General features: G+C 46.8%; 1 protein-coding gene across 1 annotated transcript in view; it reads left to right on the forward strand.

The window, feature by feature from the left end:
* The window catches only part of LOC146193755 (uncharacterized), an 81,137-nt gene that overhangs the window by 39,577 nt on the left and 18,668 nt on the right, over positions 1-22,892 (forward strand). Inside the window, exons 5-7 of the mRNA XM_084602820.1 lie at positions 2,272-2,355; positions 4,894-4,993; positions 8,693-8,798. Of these exons, the coding sequence (XP_084458946.1) occupies positions 2,272-2,355; positions 4,894-4,993; positions 8,693-8,798 (290 nt within the window). The remainder of the gene's footprint in view (positions 1-2,271; positions 2,356-4,893; positions 4,994-8,692; positions 8,799-22,892) is intronic.

A 22,892-nucleotide genomic window follows, 5' to 3' on the forward strand; every position in this document is an offset into this window, starting at 1 on the left:
CAATGAAATATAGTCTGTGGACTATTTCAAGATACGTGGAGATCGCAGCGCTCGTATCCTCCAAGGCCAGTGATGTATCGTCGTTCATGCTGCACTCGATTATTCTTTATCATGGTGCTTCCCGTGTTATCATCATGTGGCCGCAGACGGAAGTTCACTGCTGACGTCGTAGAGGAATTACGTCGGGTGATGGCTCCGACTTCCGCCACTCCACACCTTATCACCCTTACACCAACGGTCTCATTGAACTCACTAACCGCACCTTCACCAACATGTTGTCCGTGCATGTTGCATAGGACCACCGGAACTGAGACACCGCGTTACCAATCGTGACATACGCGTACAACATCATGAAGCATGCGACCACCGGGTATTACGCATTCTATAGTTGCTCTACGCCAGGGTGCCCCGAACGTTTTTAGACACCATGTTCCCCTTCTCACTTCACGAAGACACTTCTATTAGGTGGTATGTAGTGCTGATGAAGATCGTCGCCTGGCCCGCTTCCGTACCTTATCCTCACAGCTCCACTCTAAAGAACTCTGACAAGCGCCACGTTCATCCCACGTATGCTCCTGTAGTTTTCTTGTGGCTTTGGGCAACTTTGGGCCAGGCTAGTACCGAATTTTTTTTGTTCAAGTACTCTCTTCGTCGTGGTTATTCGGTTAAGTGAAGTGAACTATGTGATCGCCGAAGTTACCGCCTACAACCGCCGCTCTCGCACCACCCAAGTAGCCCATGTCGCTCGCCTTAAGCGCTGCGTGTGTCGTACGAGCTGACTTGCTCAAGAACGAGCTTTGTCTGCAACGGTGAAAATGGTCACGCGCTACACAGCAGCTGAAGTAAAAGAAATGGAAGCGACTGTGTGGCTAGAAGAGGAGGCGGACGAAGTTCGAAGGATGTTGGCCTGGCTGTCGGGTCTACCTCGAGTCCATCCCTCATCATCTGCTCTAATCATCCGTGAATATACGCATCCCATCAGTAACTATAAGTTCAGCAGTCTGTGCAGTTTTGTCATCGGGAGGTTGTGTACAAGGATGCAAAAATAGTTCCTCGTGTGGTCGGATTAGAGTACCACTACAGCGTATTATAATCAAATGTATCATGCAAGGGCTAAAAAGAACTTTTCTGAGAGCTATTAAGCTTTTTCTACTCGCAATAAAACTGAAGCCCCTCAAATTGAAGTGCAAATAAGCATGCATTGCAGTCTTGGAGAGAAGAGTAATGTTTCTTCATAATAGGTCAATGTGAAAGGAACGTACCATGCAAGTTTAAAATGAGTGTGTGGAATTGTGTGAGGTTCTTTCTTTTAGATCTTCTGGCCACCTTATTCTGTGGCTTATTCCGAGACAGTAATCTAAATAGACGACCAGACTGACCAAGCTAACAACGAATACTTTTATGTACACAGGGACGGGACGAGAGTAGAACGATCAAGTGGGTCAAAGACTTAACACTAAGTTATCGACAGTCACCAGTTAGTTCGTTGGGTGGAGAAGCCGGTGCAGACGCTCCGGGTAGTCAGAGTTCTGTAGGGTTGGTGCAGTAGGGCCTCGGTAAGCCCAGCGGAAGGCTAGGTCACCGGACGGGGCCCAGTAGAGGCAAGAGGCCTCGAGTGGCCTTTCCACGGCCGATGCGTTAGGCCTCCCCGACGTGCCTGGGCTCAGCGCGGCGCCGAACGCTCGTGCCAGTGAAGAGCGGGCGCTGTGGCACTCCCGGGCCCGACCACCGTTCCGAGTTTCGTGGACGACAGGAGAACAGGACAGGATACGGCCGGTAGACCCCAGGTCTGGATCTCCGGGTCAGGCCTGGCAGAAGACGAACCGCTCCGAGCTCCTAGGACAGCCGATCGGCTCCGCTGCTCGCCTGTTCTCCCCAGCTCGTGCCTTGCGCTCTTTGAGCCTACCTCCACGTTTTCCTCTCCTTCTTTCTCCTCCTTCTTTCTTCAAATTATGATATGTTCTTCACAAACTGGTTTTGGGCTTTTCCAGCATTCCCAGTAATTCACTGCGTTTTTTAAGAGATCACTCTAGTCACACCGGTGAGCACGTACTGTGCCTTCTCTCGATTATTACTATTCAAAGGACAACTGCAGAGCGAGCGCCAGAGATGATGCTGCCTCTAGACTTTCTGCAGTCTTAGAAACGTTTTCCAACCGTGAACAATATCAATAAAACAAAATTCAGTTTGTTACAAACGGACGCGACTTGCTGTTGACTTCGGATACCGGTGACATGTCTAATCTTCCCATGCCACATTTCTGGTCTGCAGGGCTGCCTACGGAACATCATATTCGTCTGTGGCAAACTTATTCCGGCAATAGGCAGTTTACTTCTGGCGTCCACTGTTGCCCAGGTAAGCTGTTAGTGTGGCATTTTAGTACAACATCAGCCGTTCATACGTTCACACACAGTGACAGATGAGTAGGATAAGATGAAGTGACATGCTTAAGAGTGGAGGTATATTTCCTGCATTGTACATTTCCCTTTCTGCTTCAATTAGCCGCAATATATTTGGCTTCATGTTGAAACACGAGTTTGAGTGCAGCCTCACCGGGGTGGCGCAGTGGTTACGGTGCTCGACTACTGTTCCCAAGGACGCGGGATCGAATCCCGGCCTCGGCGGCCGCTTTTCTATGTAGCCGAAAAGCAAGGCGCCCGCGTGCTGTGCGATGTCAGTGCACTTTAAAGAACCCCAGGTGGTCGAAATTTCCGGAGCCCTCCACTACGGCGTTTCTCATAGCCTGAGTCGCTTTGGGACGTTAAACCCCACAAACCAACCAACCAACCAGTTTGAGTGCGTGTTCTGGATTCTTTCTTTGTGAGAAACCTTCAGAAAGTATTAGTGACCGCCGGTGTTGCAATATATTCAAGATGAGTACTGCCTCTGAACTGCACTATACTCAAAGCTCGCAATGAAAGAACAGGGTGAATGAACGACAGCAGTGGATGCCATGAATACAAGGATGAAAAGCCTTATTTTATTATTGGTTGTCATTTTTTCTCGCCAATTTTTTCTTGAAGCAATACTGCATTGCCTGCATCTAACCACAGTATTCGCAATCCATTTGGGAGCTTTGCTGAGCCCTAATAGCTAGGAAGCTTCCATAGCTGTATTACCTTAATACCAGGCGTTCTTGCCTTTCTCTGATAGTGATGGCAGAACAACGCACAGAGTGTTATACCTAGACAAAAATACACCTCCCCGGGCGAAAAGCAAAAGCGCCGTGTGCTGTGCGATGTGAGTGCACGTCAAAGAACCCCAGGTGGTCGAAATTTCTGGAGCTCTCCACTACGGCGTTTCTCAAAGCCTGAGTCGCTTTGGGACGTTAAACCCCACAAACCAAACCAAATCAAACACCTCCTCGTTTTTGGTGCATGGTAGCCTCCATTTATTTTGCGCTACTAAACTCAACCCCGTCTAACACAACACAAAATACATCTAAGCACAGAGTTTCTTACCTTACCTAGAGGGAAAGCTGTGCTGCCGTCTATGGGAGTTTACATGGAGTTTCCAGACGGCCAGTTCAGCCACCATGGGCGCTCAAAGCATCATGGGCCGGAGAGCTACCGAGTGCAGAACTACAACTTTTGGCCAAAACTAATGCAAAGATAAACGTTGTTCTACAGTAAATAATGTCCTAAGATTGAATTTTGTGACTATAAATTGCAAAAAGAGAGAGAAACAGCATGTCAGTGTGAGATTTATCTAATATAAGCGATGGCTCTTTCTCCTATTGGCTTAGTTTTGAGCGAGAGAAACAGCATGTCAGTGTGAGATTTATCTAATATAAGCGATGGCTCTTTCTCCTATTGGCTTAGTTTTGAGCAGCACAAATACCATTATTTCGCACTTAATAGGTAAACTTTGAAATAAAAAAATGTTATGAAAATATTTATCGTTGTGCAATCACTTAAGAAAGTTTTTAGTGGCATTTCGGGAAACAGAAACCATTTATTGGCGACGTCTGCTTTTGCGCCTTCGCTACTATGGCTTTTGCGGTCTATGTACGCACCTTCAAATGATGATGATGACGAAAAAGAAGCATCGCAGTGACTCCACTCCACGTACCCGAGAAAAACCGACTGTCCCGCAACAAGTAGCAAACCGGCCCATGATTGTTAGCGCGCCCATGGTGGCTGAAGTGCAGCGCCCTCAGCTTTCCCTCTAGTTAGCGCAAGGAACTCTATGCATCTAAGTGACAAACTTCTTAAGTGACAAAGCCCTTCAGTTACCTGCCTAGATGAGTGTTCAGGCTGTCTTATAGCTGCGGCTTAATCACTCGGGCTGGAGTAGGAGCAAGAACTTTGCGTGGTTTTTGCGCCGCTAAGGGACACGTATTCGTCGCTGCATGTGAGTACGTGCACTGCGCAATGTGAGCATTGCTCTATGACCTGAGGTATTTCTTGTCACTGTTTTATATCAGCTGGTTTTAAAACAGAAAAAAAATCATGGTTGTATGCAATATTCTTTTACACAATTAAAAGTTTTTTGAGCAGAGAAATTCATAGTGAACACAGGTAAAAATCGGTGTTTTGTTCAACATTAACTGTGGGCTTCGCTGATACACAGTATTCATGGTTAAAGATACAGCGGCAATATTACAAAAGTGACAAAATATAAGTAGAATGAATGTTTTGTTACAAATTTTCACGAATGCGTCATTTCCCCAATATACTATGTTTGCTCGGAATTTTTGCGATCATTTTAACTCGGGAGAAGATAAGGGCTTTCCGATTTTTTCGTTGACATACAAATCAGAAAATGCAGTTTGTCTCATTTTGCTCAAAAATTCAATCTACGAAGTCGCGAATCTTTGTAGCTGTGTCGATAAGACCAATAACTTTCAGCTGGTGTTGTCTGCTCACTCCTGTTGTTTGTTTTGGAGCGCAGTGCACGGCGATTGTGGTCAATCGTGTCGACGAATCTCAAGCCGAGGTTCAAGCCAAGCTTGACCGGGCCAACAACCTGGAGGAATACAAGATGAATACAAGTGAGCATGCATTTCTTAGATGCATTCTGTTTTTTCACAATGTGCAGGAGTGCCGCATGGAGCGCTTCTATTGTTGAATCAGGGAAGGTAGTGAACCTGGCTCGCATAGCATGTTAGGAGGTGCGGGGAAATGTATACGCACGCTTTGTACGGAGCGAAATACTCGGGTTGTGATTCAGGACTCATAAAATGTGAGTCTATCCAGCTGTTCATAACCTTGCAGTTGCTGCCTTTTTTTCACCACTAGTCACCTAACTCAGCCCTCCTTCACTCCTAGTCTCGGCCGTTACTTTTTGTGCATTCTGCCTCCCTTTCATACGACGACCGCATGTGCCACATGAGAGAAGATAGCGAAGATGCCTTCACAAGGCACCAGTCTCATGAGGGTGGTTGCGTGCGCTTGCCTTGCCCTCAGTAACAAGATGTCTTTGTCAAAGGTTTAGAGCCCGTGGTGTTTCATTCTGAGCGTGCGGCTCGTAACGCATTCCTACAGTTCCAAAACTTCTAAAGGTAAAAATACGTTTGGTCCTAGCATCGCCAATGGAAATAATGTCCACGAATGCTAATGGAACAAACACACACACTCTCACATTCACACACACTATCACACTCACACACTCACTATCACACTCTCATGCTCACACTCTCATGCTCACACTCTCATGCTCACACTCTCATGCTCACACTCTCATGCCCACACTCTCATGCTCACACTCTCATGCTCACACTCACACTCTCACACTCACTCTCAATCTCCCATGCTCACTCACACTCTCAATCTCACATGCTCACTCACACTCTGACACTCGCACTTTTACACTCTCTTACTCTCTTACACTCACACTCTCTTACACTCACACTCACTCCCTGACATTCACACTCTCTGACATTCACACTCTCTGGTATCCACACTCTCTGACGCTCACACTCTCTGACACTCACACTCTCTCACACTCACACTATCTCACACACACTCTCTCACCCACACACACTCTCTCACACACATGCTCACACTCACTCTCACACATGCGCTATCACACACACTGTCACACACACACACACACACACACTATTACACGCTCTCACCCTCACTCACAACTCACACATTCACTCACACACTCACTCTCACAACTAACACACTCTCACACTCACCTTCCCACTCTCTCGCATTCACTCGCAATCTCACTCACACACACTATCACACTCTCACACTCGCACTCTCACACTCGCACTCTCGCACTCGCACTCTCGCACTCGCACTCTCGCACTCGCACTCTCGCACTCGCACTCTCACACGCACTATCACACACTCTCACACTCACTCTTACACTTCCACACTCACTCTTAGACTTCCACACTCACTCTTATACTTTCACACTCACTCTTACAATCTCATACATTCACACTACCTCTCACACTTTCACACTGACTTTCACACCCAGCCCCGGTGGGGTGGCGCAGTGGTTACGGCACTCGACTACTGTTCCCAAGGATGCGGGTCGAACCCGGTCTCAGCAGCCGCTTTTCAATGGAGGTAAAAAGCAAGGCGCCCGTGTGCTGTGCGATGTTAGCGCACGTTAAAGAACCGCAGGTAGTCGAAATTTCCCAAATCTTCCAGTGCGGCGTTTCTCATAGCCAAGAGTTGCTTTGCGAGGTTAAACCTCACAAACCAAACCAAACCAACTTTCACACTCATTCTCACACACACTTTCTCTCCCACACACTCTCACACTTTCACGCACACTCACATTTTCACTCACTCTCACCCACACACACTCTCTCTCTCTCTCACACACACACACACTACTGATAAGCAGACCTCCAAGGCTCTGAACTTCTTACAGTTTTAAAATCAACATACTGTTCAGTTTAGCTGATCAGACCATTTCCCAGGAGGCGTAATTCAGATTAAGCCTGATGCCCCTTAGTCTGCTGTCAAATATACTTCAAACAAACAAGGAAAGAAACAGATGTGCACATGATTTTACATTAAGGGAACCAAGTTTAACTGCAATGGCCAGGTAAACGATGGGAGTAACTGTCATCTTGCGTGAGGGCCGGCGACAGAAGGCTTGCTCAGTGCCATGGTGTCGCTTCCTGAGCAGAAAATTTGGCAAGTATTATAAGCTGTGGTCTATGTTCCCTTTTCCTAGATTCCTTAGGCAAGAATTGGTTGTCTGCGCTTGGTAAAGTTTGTATCTGGTTGAACATCGGTCAGCATCCTTCTTTATGGATCTTTGTCTCTCCAATGTTGACTACGTGAAAAACAAATACTGATCCAGTGACGTACTCCGTGCCCCCAGCATTCTTGGGTCCTAGCGTCGCTTAGTAGGAAAGAGAACAGAGCTTTAGATATAGGGGCCCTATCAATTAGGACGATATTTATTTATTTTATTTATTTATTCCTCAAAGGTCTCTGATGAGACATTACATGAGGGAGTGGGCGTTACAGGGCATATAAGTATAACAAAAATCTTAATGAGATGTTTTCGATGATGCGCTTGAAAATATGGGGGTCGATGATCAATATGAGATGTTTTCAATGAGCCGTTTGAATATTTTGGGGTCGATGACTGTAGCGACTTCGGTGGGCAGGCCATTTCAGTCCTGTGCGGTGCGCAAGAAAAAAGACTGCTGAAAAGTAGTAGTGTGAGTTTGAGGGGGATACACTGCATTAATGTGGCTGGAGCGGGAGATACGGTGGGCTCTCTTTATGTACGTGTTATCAGATGGCAAAGAATAAAAAAATTTATGAAAAAGGTTAAGACGCGCGATTCTACGCCGTGAGGCTAGGGAGGGTAAGTTTAATTGTGCTTTTAGTGCCGAAATACTCGAATAGTAGGAATAATTTGACAAAATGAATCTTGTTGCTCTGTTCTGAACTGATTCGAGGGCATTAGTAAGGTTATTTTGGTATGGGTCAAAAATAGCATTAGCATACTCTAGTTTAGGACGCACAAACGTTTGGAAAGCAAGTTGTTTAATAGGGGGAGAAGCGATAGAAAGGTTACGTCGTATATAACCTAGAGCGCGGTTAGCAGAATTTATTATCTGGTTAGTATGCTGTATCCATGCTAGGTCACATGAAATATGTACACCGAGGTATTTCACTGATTCAGTTTTTGTAATCTGGATGTTATTGATGCAGTAATCGGGAGCAATGTAGTTACGACGGCGGTGAATGGGCAAGTGGACAGTTTTAGAGACATTTAAAGACATGAGCCAAGTGGTACACCAGTCCTGTATGCGAGAAAGATCCCTTTGTAACTAGAGAGAGTCAGCGGAACTTGTTATTGCTCGGTAAACGACGCAGTCATCAGCGAAGAGGCGAATATGAGGAGAAATATTGTTAGGCAGGTCATTGTTGTTAGGTCATTAGTTGCGGGTCGACAATGTGCACGCGCAGAATGCCGTGCCGAAAGGGCGAGAGGTGCGGTTTATGGTACTCACACCTCGCTGTTCCATTATATCCCTAACCGTGGGTTTCCGTTCACAAGGCCGACTTCGGATTTTCTGCGCAACGGAGCCTTAACGCTACCGCCTTAAAATGACAACATAAATTCTGTGCATCACTCTCTCCATTCGCCTATTTTAGAAAGAAAACAAAACACATTTCGATCGAAGGAGTAACACAGTCCATAGACGCGTGTGCTTCATACCGAAGCTGGCAAACTGCATGTGTGTGCCTAATTTTTCCAGTGAACCATTTCATCGGCCAGTGGGCTCCGAGGAAGAGCCGCTCCTGGGGAGGAGACCTCGACTACAGCGGCTCGCTGTTTGATCATGCGGGCTCTGCGCACAGCGTGCGAGTTCACTGTTCATTCCTTGCTCCTTCTTCACAGCGCACTTTCTATGCACAGGAAAGGCTTATATTGGCGCATAAAAACGTAAGGGCACATGAACTTCGCGTTGAATTTGTTCCAGTCCTTAATTTTCTGCACGCTATAGGAATTTTCAAAGGACTGTCTATGGGAGCCATGAAACGTTGCCTGTATGCGCGGAAGAACAAAAAGCGCAGCAGGTGCCTGGACAGGGGGAGGAACACGCAATAGTTATTAGAGAGATTTAGTTTAGCGGGCTTTGCGGCGATTCCGTGATTAGCTAAATAGCAGGTCGGAAATGCGCATGCGCTGAATGCTAACAGCAAAATAGCGCTAGCGCGTGCACGCAGGTTTGAGAAGTTAGCGCGCGTCTTTTGCGCATTTAGCTTGAAAACATGGCGGCGTTCTTCGATCAGGCAGCCGTCCGCTTGCAGTTCCGGTTGGCACGTTTATGGGCAACTGCTGATACTGTCGTTTTTCGCTTTCACTAATCTTGCTTCGACGACGATGTGCAGAGTGTACAAAAACTTTGTCGTTAAAATTCGGTGTGGAATCTGATGCTCCTAGGCCTAGTAGGGTCGCCTACGACGATGCAACCGCTCTGAACGCAGCGAATTGGTTTAAAGTCTCGTTTCGGTGGTTACTATATTTTACTGCTAATTTTGGCTGCTATATAACTTTAATTTACGAGAACGTATTGAGGGCTGTGAAGTTTGCAATGCACTTCTTATATGTTCAAAGTCTCACTTCAAAAGGACATGCAAGCGGGGTTTTTGTAGCATACATCCATAAATCCTCAGAGCAGAAGAGAGCAGACGACAATCGCCATAATCAAAATATCCAACGCCAGAGTCGAAGCACTGTGTAACGGAAATATGCATGTACGTTTCACTGCTCATGACAACGTCGCACTTCTGCGAGATGTGCGGAGCCTGTATCTGTTTCGAGCATCCGAACAACCGCTGCTTAACAATCGTGGTCCGCGCATAGCTACTTTTCACGTGGTATTAGCTTTGATTCAAAACGTAAGCGACGTACAGTAAAAAAAAAAAAAAAATGAATTGTGTGAATACTCACTGTTGCGAATTTCTCCGTCAGCACACTATGATTGTTGTTTCCGCCAGCCAGCTGTGATTATTGACATCGCTAAACAGGTGCAGAAAACTACCAACACAGTAGTTTGAACAATGACGTTGGACATCACTGATGAATGCAGACCAAAGATAGGTTCCAAATCGCACCAGCGGTTGGAATACGAAAGCCGTCTTAGTGCAATAGTGTTGACCAGGGACATTAACAGCTTGGGCGCTGGTGAAAGTGTCTGGCACAGCAAGCCACTTGTACAGTTGCTCAAAATCCTCTTTTCGAATCGGAACGCCAATCTGAACAGCATAGACTCCACAGCAGATACACCCACTGACCATTCTTCGAGCGGTAGCGGCATATAGTAAGCTCACTTCTGCTTTGCAGCGAGAAGTCCAAACTGTCGGTTTCAAATAAGTCAGCGCGAGCGAGCTCGCGAGCTCGTGCTGACTTACGCGGTCCTAGATACAGTTCTTCGTACTCCACCCATGTCAACACCGACAGATATCGCGATTCATCCAAGACGCTCGACGGTATAGTTGAAAAACGCTTGAAGAATGTGCAGTTCACTAGCGCAGCGCTGGAAGGGCACGCCGTCTGTGCTTTGTAAGCAGATGTGCGGAACGTTTAGAAGCAGAAGAACGTCTGTAGCACCTGTAGAAGTAGACGTTCACCTGCTTCAAACGTTTCGCACGTCTGCTTCCAAAGCAGAAGGCGTGCCCTTCCAGGTTCGTCTGCTTCTAAACGTTTCGCTTTGCTCGCGGCTTCAAAGTAGATTGCCTCGGCTGCCTGCGACTCAACCTACACCTTGTTTCATTTCACTGAACATTTCTCTTACCAGGCGGCGCTGGCAACCACTTCGAATATATCCTCAAACGCTGATACCTCATGTTTGCGTACTCTTGCTGAGGGTATATGAATAAATAAATAAATAAATAAATAAATAAATAAATAAATAAATAAATAAATAAATAAATAAATAAATAAATAAATAAATAAATAAATGAATAAATGAATAAATAAATAGATAAATAAATAAATAAATAAATAAATAAATAAATAAATAAATAAATAAATAAATAAATAAATAAATAAATAAATAAATAAATAAATAAATAAATAAATAAATAAATAAATAAATAAATAAATAAATAAATAAATAAATAAATAAAACTAGCTCTGATGGTGAGTCTTTTGCGGAACGCTAACTTTATTTCCGTTAACACCGCTACTTACGCTAACACTAAACTAAAGCTCTCTATTGTCTCTGCGTTAGCCCAATGTGCGAGAATTTTACGGCGCTCATTTACTAACGTATCCGTCACCATGTGTACCAAAGCGAACTTGTAGCAACAAAGCTGCAGTCGCGGTGAAGAGACTGAAATCACAACTATGCAGGCGCTTCTGAAAGGTTACGATGTTAGTTGTAGTAACGATGTGTACCCATAGAACTAATGGCACTATTATGCCCGTCTAATATCCCATTGCTCGGGAAATGAGAGACAAACTGAACATATTGAGAACAAATAATGGCCTTAGCATGTGTGCAATGACGTGTGTACGGGAGTGCTGTGGGCGGAGAAAGCCACTCATCAATAAGATGCCCTCAAAAGCATGCAACACGCCTTGTACTGGATCCTATTGCTGAAGTTTGGTTTCGTACAATGGTCATTGATCAGTGTCTGCACAAAAGAAAGGTCTTGCGTTCGGAAGAACATAAATCGCTTCAGTGGAGACTTGAGTATAATACCAACGGAGATGCGGTTAGCAACAAATTACGCGTGATGCTACAGTGCGGCGACTCTATGGGAGAGTCAACGAGCATTCTTCTCTCAGTTTTAATTTAAGAAAAATAGGAAAATGCAGTTTTCACCGGGGACCACTGATGCCCCTCGCAGCGCTGAAAATCATCTGTAGCTTTGTTTTCGTGCCTATTTGGTTATGGATATGCGGCGCCTCGTTGATTACGGGGAGAAATCATGAAAATCTTAACGAAGTGACAAGTTTTGTCAGTGCAAGATGCTCTTGTCTAAATTATCAAGCATATATTCCCATATAGGCCTATTGCCAGAGATAAGTTCAGTATCAAGAGGTGCAAAAAATTTACATGAGCTAAAGATTCAACACTGTATGTAATATCTTTGTACTTATACAAATTATCGATTGCTAGAAGATGACATTCTAAACGAAACCCGTAGAGCCTCGGTGAACATTTGGGAACCATTTGACTTGTCGTGGACAACTACAGCATAACGTATCTTCGTGACCCCTTTAGCAATGAACCCGCTGCTGTGGTTAGGGCTCTAGAATGCTGTTCCCAGGCATGCGGAATCGAATCTCGGCCATGGCAGCCGTTTTTCGATGGAGGCGAAAAGCAAGGCGTCCATGTGCTGTGCGATAACAGTACACATTTAAGAACCACAGGTGGTCGAAATTTCCGGAGCCAGCCACTACGTCGTCTCTTATAGCCCGAGTTGCTTTGGGACGTTTAAACCTTCTACACCATACCACATCAACCAACCTTACAAATGAACACTGCGGAACACTCATCACGAGGCTTCGCTGAAGAACGTTAGATGACAAGAGCTTCAAGGTATCCCGACATTAATTCTTAAAGATATGTCTTTTCAGATATCAAGGAGGCTGGTGCGGCACAATAGTTCCAGTTTCACGAAGAAGAGAAAGCAAGGGAATAGTGTTTAACTGGTAAGCTGGGGCCTTATCCCATAAGTTTATATTTAGGATCCATATGGTGCTATGGCATTAGTCACTGTCCTTCGGCGACCAAACACCGACTTTCAGTAGAGGGGCGCCCGGTTAATCTGCTAGTTAGAGACCGCACCTCAGCAGTTGGAACATGATGTAGCCGGCGCCTTCAGCGAAGGACGATAGATAACGCCGATAGCGTTACAAGCCGTGTTTTATCTGACTGGCCGCTCTCGGCTTTCGTCTGATGCTGCCCTCAAGCTTACGCCCGACCAAATGAAACAGAACATAGGATTTTATGGAATAGGGCCCCTTGTTAACTAATGATTGGTAGTTTATTTTTAATATTGTCACCTACAAACGTGGCAAGCAGCAGGACAACCCAGCTGGTCTTTTAATGAGGCGAAGCTAGAGAAATATGAAGACGAGGCTCGGCCACGTGCCGCCAATATATGATTCGGCCACTTTGTGTCGTCAGAATAGGGAAAGCGGTGTGGCACTGCCACCTCCCTTCCAAGAGGCACCCGATGTCGGATACGTAGGGGAGCGATGGATAAGCGGGGAAAGTTATACGGACGAGTCTCTGGCTCTGGTTTGGAGCCTAGAAAGTGTTCGACGGTTATAATACGGCTTCATTCACGCGAAGTTAACTACATCAGACTTCGGCTGTTGAGAGGAGCGAACAATGGCTTGTGGGAGTACCTCGTAGTTCACAGCGCTGAGGCGGCGGAGCTCCTCGTATAGGGCCAAAGTAACGCCGAAGAAGCTTTTCAGAGCACCCTCGAAAACAGATCGAGCTCCACACTGAGACTTGGTCGCCAGGTGTGTAAGTCACCTATTTGTGGCGCAGATTGTAGCGCTGGGCGTAGTGCTCTTCTTGGTGCCGAGTTCGCTGTTGGCGCGCGGCTTCTACATCACCAATGAATTGGCCAGCGCCTACTATAATGGAGGGAGCACTATGCGGAAGAAGCGTGGCAACCAGCATAGTCAAGGCTTCGCGTCCATGGCCCAAGCGAAATGTAGTTTCGTGGAGCGCAGTGTTGTATGCGAACGTGACGTACGATGGTATTCGGTCCCGGTACCCGTGATCATCGGCTACATACAGGCAAATCATATCGGCAGTTGCTTTGTTAAGCCGCTCAGTAAGTCTGTTGGTTTGACGATGGTAGGCTGTTGCCTTGCGATGGGTGGTGCCACTGAGTCGAAGGGCCTCATTCATGATTGCCTACGTAAAGGAGGTTCCGCTGACAGTTAAGACTACTGTAATGACGCCTTGACGAAACGCAATGGATAAAGAAATGGGCAAATTTGGCTTCGGTACCAAGGGGAATGGCTTTGGTCTCACAGTAGCAGCTGAGATAATGAGGGGCAACCACTATATACCTGTCACTCATGGAGGACTCCGGGAACGGGCCGAGCAAGCCTATACCGACCAGTTGAAATGGGAATTTCGGGAGATCGATAGACTGCTGGAGCTCAGCTGGTTTAGTCTGTGGTGTCTTCCGTCACTGGCACCCATGGCAGGGACAGAAGTAGAGATGAACGGCAGCTGGTACTACTTTCGGCATATCCATGCCAATGTGCGGAAAAAACCGAAACGGCCGGAAGAACGGTCGTCGTGGCACGCACGAAGAACTTCGTCATGAAGCGTTGTAGATAATACAAGCAGATGGGCAGTTTCTAATGGACCGTAGTTCCTGTAAACCACACCGTCTCGCAAGCAAAAGGACGACAGCCCACGCCTGAAGAGCTGAGGAGGATATGGTACGATTCCTTCGAGGTATTGGATGAGGAGCAGAAGTTTGGAGGCGGCCCGCTGCTTTCAGGCGAATGTGGACGTCGTGATAAACACCAAGGAAATCAGAATAATCATCGTAGCCGTCTGTGTGGTAGGCAATAGGGGCGCGAGGCACAGTTAGCATCGTGGTATCTGGCCGGACTTGTGCATGATATTAATGTCAAATTCTTGCAACCGGAGGCTCCATCTAGCAAGCGCCCTGATGGAACTTTCAGGTTTGCCAGCCAACACAGTGATTGATGGTCGCTCACGAGGCGAAACTGGCGGCCGTACAAGTGAGGTCAAAACTTCATGACTGCCCACACAACAGCGAAGTACTCCTTTTCTGTAGTTAAATAATTAACTTAGGAACGGGACAAAGTGCGACTGACGTAAGCAATTACGCGTTCTGCATCATCCTAACAAGAACCGCACTGATGCCAAAGTTCCTGGCATCAGTGTGCAGTTTTGTGTTGGCCTCTTCGTCTGTGGCCAAGCATATAGGCGTACATTGGAGATGGGACTTGAGTTCCGTGAAGGCTTTTTCCTGGCCGTGGCCTCAAAAGAACGGTTCGGCGTCTTTTGTCAGGCGGGTCAGAGGCTCAGCTATATTGAAGAAATTGTGGACAAACCTCCGATAGTAGGCGCAGAGGCCGAGAAATCGACTCAAGCTCTGCTTATCCGTTGGCTTGAGGAATTCAGCTACAACGACCGTCTTTTATGGGTTCGGGATAAGGCCTCGAGCGCTGACAATGTGGCCGAGAAACGTCAGCTCATTAAACGCAAAGTGGCTTTTGTCGGGTTTGAGAGAGGGACCGACAGATCGTACAACCTCGAAAGTAGAGCCCAAACGTTGCAGGCGCGTGTCGAACGTGTTCAAGAAAATCCCGTCGACGAGATGTACGATACACGACCGCCACTTCGTGCCATGGGACGGTGTCCAGACTTCGTTTGAACGTGGCAAGGGGTGAGCACAGGGCAAACGGGAGCACCTTAAACGCATACAAACCGTCTGGCGTAATAAATGCTGTTTTCTCACGGTCTCGCTTGCCAACCTTTATTTGCCAATGCCCACTGTGGAGGTTAAGTGACGAAAAATTAAGTGGCATTGCCAAGCTGGTCGAGAGAGTCGTCGATGTGCGCTAGGGGTACATATCTTTTTTCGTGACGTTGTTGAGGCGTATGTAATCCGCGCAGGATCTTAAGGTTCCATCCTTTTTCATAGTGAGGACAACAGGTGAAGCCTACGGGCGTGTAGACGGTTGGATAACGTCGTCCTGGAGCATTTCTGTTGTTTGGCGGCGAATGGAATGAGATTCTTTTTAAGACACTTCGTAAGGACGCTGACATAGTGTTCGTTGGTCATTGGTGTGGTTGGTGTCTGTCGACTTTGGAGGCTGACGCAAAACAGTCGCGGAAGAAATTGACAAAGTTCTTCAAACAGCGCTTCGGCGCACTGGCCAAGAGATGCAGGTTCACATCGGTCTTAATGGCCGTAGGCGTAGCATCGTCGAGCTCTGACGTGTTGGATAAAGCGCATTGGGCTGTACACTCCCCAAGTTCTTCGAAATAAGCGCCCGTCATGTTAGCCGCCAAATGGTGGGGTTCATACTTGAAGCTTCTAACTAAGACTTCGGCTTGCCTATGGACAAGCTCGGCAAGTCTCGAAGCTACATGTACTTGTCGAGTGAGAAGCAGTGACATGTTCGCTTCAGCAATGCCGCGCGTGCCGGTGCTGTGATCACACACGACTGTGACGAACTTGCGCGCGCAGGGATCGTTATTCGGTGGTCATATATGCGCAATATTGTTTTCCGGAAGTTTGTGTTGATATCCACGGCTTGCTGGGTTTAAAACGATACCATGGGGTCTTGAAGGTCTATAACTGCACCATACTCTTGAGGAAAATCCATGCCGAAAATCACGTCTTTTGAGCACTGTTGTAATACGGCAAAGGTGCCCGTGAATTTAAAACCGCGGATCTTTGTGGCAAGTGCACACGTCAATCGGCGTCATCACATCGCCACCGGCGGTGCGCATCATTGGTTCAGACTAAGGCGCCAGAACCTTACGGAGTGTCGTGGCTAGCTGGCTGTTCATGACTGAGAAATCGGCGCCTGTTTCCACGAGTGCGGCCATGCCACAACTGTCGGCGGCTGCAGAAATTTCAGCGGAAACCATGCGTTCGCAGAACGTCGGTAGGTTCGTCGGGACAAGTCTTCCGATCCGACCAACTGGCCCCAGAGTATGCCCTGTTAAGTTTATTTCATGCTTATTCACACATTTTTCAGGTTGAATAACAATTATCAGTTCAGTTCAGTCGTTCAGTCGTGTCCGGCTCTTCGTGACCTTATGGACCATATCACGCCACGCTTTCCGGCCTCTCACTATCTTCCTAACATCACATAACTCCATCTGCAGCGCCTCGAGGATGCCATCTAACCATCACGTTCGCTGCCTACCCTTTCTTCGGTGACCCTCAATCTTTCCCAACATGAAATCTTTCTCCAGCGACTCCTCTCTTCTCATCAGATGATCAAAGCAGCTGAGCTTTAACTTTAGAATGTGACCCTCCAATGAGCAGCCAGGGTTTATGGTCGACAATATCGACTGATTTGATCTTCTGGCCGTCCAAGGAACTCTCAAGATTCTCCGCCAGCACCACAACTCAAACGCGTCAATTCTTCGACGGTCGGCCTTCTTCACAGTCCAACTCTCGCATCCATACATCACAACTGGAAAGACCATAGCACGAGTTATACGGATTTTGGTTGGCAGTGTAATGTCTCTGCTCTTTACTAGGCGGTCAAGGCTAGCCATGACTCTCTTTCCCAGAAGCAGGCGTCTCCTAATTTCATGGCTGCAGTCTCCTTCTGGGGTAATCTTGGAGCCCAAGAAGAGAAAATCTGTCACAGCTTCCACTTCTTGTCCCTTGATGCTCCAGGACTTGATGGGGCAAGACGCCATGATCTTTGTCTTTTTAATGTTCAGTTTAAGCCCAAACTTCTCACTATCTTCTTGTACGCGCATCAGAAGTCTCTTCAGTTCCACTTCACTTTCTGCCATTAAAGTGGTATCATCCGCATATCTAAGGTTGTTGATACGTTTCCCAGCAATCTTCACTCCAGCTGAAGAATCGTCCAGACCGCCTTCCTCATGATGCACTCAGCATATAGGTTAAATAGGCAGGCGACAGTATGGAGCCTTGTCTCACTCCTTTCTCAATCGGAAACCAGATTAACAATTATCATCATCATCATCATCATCATCATCACCATCATCAGCCGATTATACCCACTGCAGGGGGAAGGCCTCTCTCATATTTCTCCAATTAACCCGGTTCTGTGCTAGCTGCATCCACTTGACCCCTACGAACTTCCTAATCTCATCCGCCCACCTAACTTTCTGCCGCCCCTGCTACGCTTTCCTTCCCTTGGAATCCAGTTTGTTACCCTCAGCGACCATCGGTTATCCTCTCTTTGCACTACATGTCCTGCCCATGTCCATTTCTTCTTCTTCATTTCCACTAGAATGTCGGTAACTTGAGTTATTTCTCTGACCCACTCTGCACGCTTTCTATCTCTTAATGTTACCCCTACCATTTTTCGTTCCATAGCCCTCTGGGTTGTCCTCAACTTAAGTAGAACTCTCTTGGTTAGCCTCCACGTTTCAGCCCTATAGGTGAGTACAGGCAAGATGCAGCTGTTGTATACTTTCCTCTTGAGCGATACCGATAAGCTGCTAGTCATAATCTGTGAGTGCTTGCCAAATGCGCTCCATTCCAATTTTAGTATTCTTGTTATTTCCTTTTCATGGTCCGGATCTGCGGTTACTACCTGTCCTACGTAGACATATTCGCCTACTACTTCCAGTATTTCGCTACCTAATGTAAACTGCTGATCCTTCCCGTGGCTGTTGAACATTACTTTAGTCTTCGGCATATTGATTTTCAAGCCTACGTTTCTACTTTTCCTGTCTAGGTCATCAATCATTATTTGCAGCTGATCCCCCGAGTTGCTTAGCAAGGCAATGTCATCAGCAAATCGCAGATTACTGAGGTATTCTCCATCTACCCTTATCCCTAACTGCTCCCATTCCAAGTCTTTGAATACTTTCCCTAAACAAGCTGTTAATTATACTGGGGAGATTGTCTCCTTGCCTAACACCTTTCTTCGTGGGAATTTTGTTGCTTTCTTTATGCAGAACTATGGTTGCTGTGGAGCCACTATATATATCTTCCAGCAATTTCACGTACGGCTCGTCTATCCCCTGATTTCGCAATGCCTGCATCACCGCGGAGGTTTCAACTGAGTCAAATGCTTTTTTGTAATCAATGAATGCTATGTATAAGGGCTGGTTATATTTCGAGCATTTTTCTATCGCCTGATTGATGGTATGGATATGATCGATAGTAGAGTACCGTTTCCGAAACCCTGCTTGATCCTTTGCTTGATTGCAGTCTAAGGTTGTCCTGATTCTATTAGCGATTACCTTAGAACATACCTTATACGTAACAGACAGTAAGCTGATTGGTCTGTAATTTTTAAGGTCCTTAGAGTCCCTTTTCTTGTGAATGAGGATAATGTTGGCATTCTTCCATGGCTCCGGTACCATCGATGACACCAGGCACTGCGTATACAGGGTGGCCAGTTTTTCTAGCACGATATCCCCCCCCCCCCCCCCCCGTCCTTAACAAATTTGTAGTTATCTGATCCTCTCCAGCTGATTTCCCCCCTTTTCATAGTTTCTAATGCTTTCTTGACCTCGTCCTTCGTTACTGGTGGAGCGTCTGACTGTTTTTCCCTGCCGCCAATCTCATTACTGTCCTGACTACTTTGGCTACTGTAGAGATCTGTATAGAACTCCTCGGCTACTTTGACTATCTTGTCCATATTAGTGATGACGTTGCCCGCCTTGTCCCTTATCGCATACATCTGGTTTTTGCCTTTGCCCAATTTCTTCTTTACCGCTTTAAGAGTTTCCCAATTAATTACAGCATGCTCAATTTTCTCCATGTTATACTTCCTTATATCGGCCGCCTTGCGCTTATTGATTAGCTTTGATATCTCGGCCAATTCGATCTGGTCTGTTGAATTGGAAGCTTTCATACTCTGGCGTTTCTTATATCGTTGTAGAAATACCTGTGTGTACATTAAGTCACGTGAAATGATAAGCCGAAAGTGAAAGCTGAAATCTATTTACTCGTGGGATGCGGAATATTGGTCCGGACCTAGTTGCAGTTGTTTTACCAGGGCGCGCAGTTGAGACTGCCGTATCCTAGAATGAGCTGGAAAATTTACAGTATAAGTATTTGTCATCGTGATACACCTTTTAAAACCAAAACTGTGTAAACAGGTTAAAGGTGAGAAAGCTGTAAAGGATTGTAATTACGAATGTGGTCAATAAGATTTATCGAACCTCGTGTGGATATCGAAGTAAATTGCACATTTGAAGCTTCCCGGTGAAGGTCCCTACCAGTAATTTTCGAGCATTGTTCCATTTACTAATGTTAATCTTTAGTTTTAAAAGTTGAATTGGCAGCCGAATACGCGTTTCATTTAATAAAGATGTCTGATACATGTGCGGGAACACGGTGGCTACCAAACAGACGTTCATGGTGTGCATTAAGAACAATAAAAATAATTGCGTAGTTGGAATGCATGTTTTCAGAAAAGAAGAGGACTGTGTTAACGGGGCGCCACATTTTTAGTATCACGCTTTTTAGAAAGATGTCGGCGTTTCCTATGCTTATTTTTCAAGCTCATCCACTTGGCGCGCATGTGCAAGGAGGGTTTAATGTCGTAGATGAGTCTTCGACACAGAAGTGTCTAGTTTTTCTACTTTTAGCGCGTTACCTTTTTTCCCCACCGTATTAACAATAACGGTCCCGTATGTACTATGCGAGAACGCTCGTATTTAACACATTAGCATACTTTTTCGATGTTCAAATTTCACCCTGCCAACACATACCACCTAAAATATATTGTGCACTGGTGAAGGCCGTAAAAAATGCCCCAACACGTAAAACGTGCCGTAGGTAAACCAAGCAAGGAGCATCAGGCGTGGGTTCGCTCTTAACTGCGCACCAAACGGGCTCGCCTTGTTGCGTCATAAGCGAGTACATGGGCCTTCCGTTTACAACCGCGCCATTCAGCGTGCTGAGGTAAACTGCTTGAAATGCAGCGTAGTTTGCAAGCAGAAAACGTTTCCCATCTTGCCTTTGCTGGAAACTCCCGGGGTGTTACGAACTGGCTAAGAAATGGCGTGCGCACCGGCGCCTGTTCACGAGCTGAGCGGTCAGCCTAAACTGCTTGAAATGCAGCGTTTTGTGGCAAAATAATGTTCCTCCCATTGCCGTCCTGACAAACTGCAGTTGTTGCACTTCGAAGGCCAAGAAAGCTGTAAAAATACGCAGTCCGTCTTCGTGAACAAAACGCAGGCCGCGTAGACGGCCTTGATCTCCGGAGTCTGCTTTGGTCGGCGCCGGCGGTACGCGCTCCCGCCACCAGTGCTGGAGGTGCCATCCATTTCGTGACGCTGAATTAAAGTTATCAGTAATGGATCATTTCCTGGGGCCAGATTTTGTCAAGTGTCCACTCTTTATACAATCCTTTCTTTATCTTGCGCATGCGAGACTCCTCGATGACGCGCACATGCGCAGTAGACAGCGGAACGCCTTGGTCGAAGCATCGCCTCCTCTGGAGGCAATGGTCGCAGTCGAGCAGCGTCGGCTCCGCTGTCGACGCGTCGCACTAAAGCCGCGACGGCAGCTGTGCAGCTCTGACGTCAATCGGTCCTCACGCATGCGTAGAACTGGCGAAGCGAGAACCACAGCGAAACGGCGAGACTGCAGGTAATGTAGCTCTCGTTGCAAAATCGGAGAGCACTGCAAAACCTGCACTGGAGAAATGCGAAAGCACGAGTGTTGCTGCTGCACACTGTATATTGCTCGCTGCTTGTAAGCCTTTGCTAGCATGGCCGGGGCTCGTGCCGCACAGTAAAATTTTCCTTTTCTTGCCGTGCGTTCGTTGCAGCGCTATATATAATTGGTTAACGGGAAAGAAGCAATATCTCTCACAAGTGCGAGATTGGACGGTACACCGTCTCTCCTGTCGGGTGACGTTCCTTGGTGATCGTTCAAGTGTGGGATTGCAGGTGGCAGGTGAACACATCTCGCGGAATCTCGTGCACGTGAGCTTTTGATCACGACCCAAGAAATGCTTTTACCTTAAAATAATGAATAAATTGCCCATTGCAAATTCGATGTTACATGGGTTAATGGTGCGGCCCACAGCTCTCACTCTCACTAGATTCAAGGCATATAAACCCTCACAACTGTTTAAAAAATTTCACAATTCGCTGATGCCCTTTGTATGTTAAAGAATGTGTCCAAACTAGGTTTTAAGTTTCTAGCTTCAAAAATAGTTCTAGACGGTTCATATAATTGAGGGGCCCTGCCAGGGTGGCGCAGGGGTTACGGCGCTCGACTACTGTTTTCAAGGATGCGGAACTGAATCCCGGCCTCGGCGGCCGCTTTTCGATGGAGGCAAAGAGCAAGGCTCCCATGTGCTGTGCGATGTCAGGGCACGTTAAAGTATCCCAGGTGGTCTAAATTTCTGGAGCCTCCACTACGACGTCTCTCATAGCCTAAGTCGTTTTGTGGCTTAAACACCATAAACCAAACTAAATCATATATTTGAGGGACAATTTGCTGTGAGCCGCTTGCCTTGTCAGATGGAAGGAAGGATGCACTATAGTGCAATCCTCCTGTGAGGGCACAGACCTCAACCTGCGACCATCATCCTACGGCTACCCCAGGCAAGGCCTCCCGCACCATAAGGTTTGGGTTTTTTTTTGTTTGTTTCGGGGAATGGGTTTTTCCCAGCCAAGGGGCTCATGCAATCCTGCCTATTCCCACCGGGGCGGGGTCGCAGTGCATATGCACCACGTCCGCACCACCCCGGTGGGTCGAAGCCTGACGCGAGCAAGTCTTCTAATATCTCACTACTAGTTTTCCATTTTCTTCTTTAAAGATCAACATGGGGTGTCCCCATTCTTCAAAAAACTTTCTCCCTAAGTGGCACCTCTCTCTGTCTAGGTGGAACCAGAATTCTTATCTTATTTTGGCCTTCAATTCATGGAGGCTCGGAGTCTTGTTCGAGTAGGCCGCTTTGCAGCGGGCCAACCACACATGATAGTTTACTTCTGCCAGTGTCAAGACAAACTGCTTGCGCCCTTCCTTTGGAAGCGAGTTGAAGTAGCGCACAGTGGGGTATGGGATCCCGGGGAGGCCGAACATATCTCTGAGATGATTTAGGAGTGCTGCGGGAATTAGGCAGTCAAGTAAAATGTACTCCACTGTCTCTCGGGCCAAGCAGAAGGAACACAGGTCAATAATTTCCAACGTCGCAGGGACGAAGGCACGCCTTCTGATTGGTATGATGCCTCTTGCGAACCTCCACATCCGGGAGGCTCGGCATACATCGAGGAAGTGGCGGGTACGTACTGCCAA

This window comes from Amblyomma maculatum, chromosome 4, assembly GCF_055883805.1.
Source record: "Amblyomma maculatum isolate TAMU_Amacu chromosome 4, ASM5588380v1, whole genome shotgun sequence".
Taxonomy (NCBI): Eukaryota; Metazoa; Arthropoda; class Arachnida; order Ixodida; family Ixodidae; genus Amblyomma; species Amblyomma maculatum.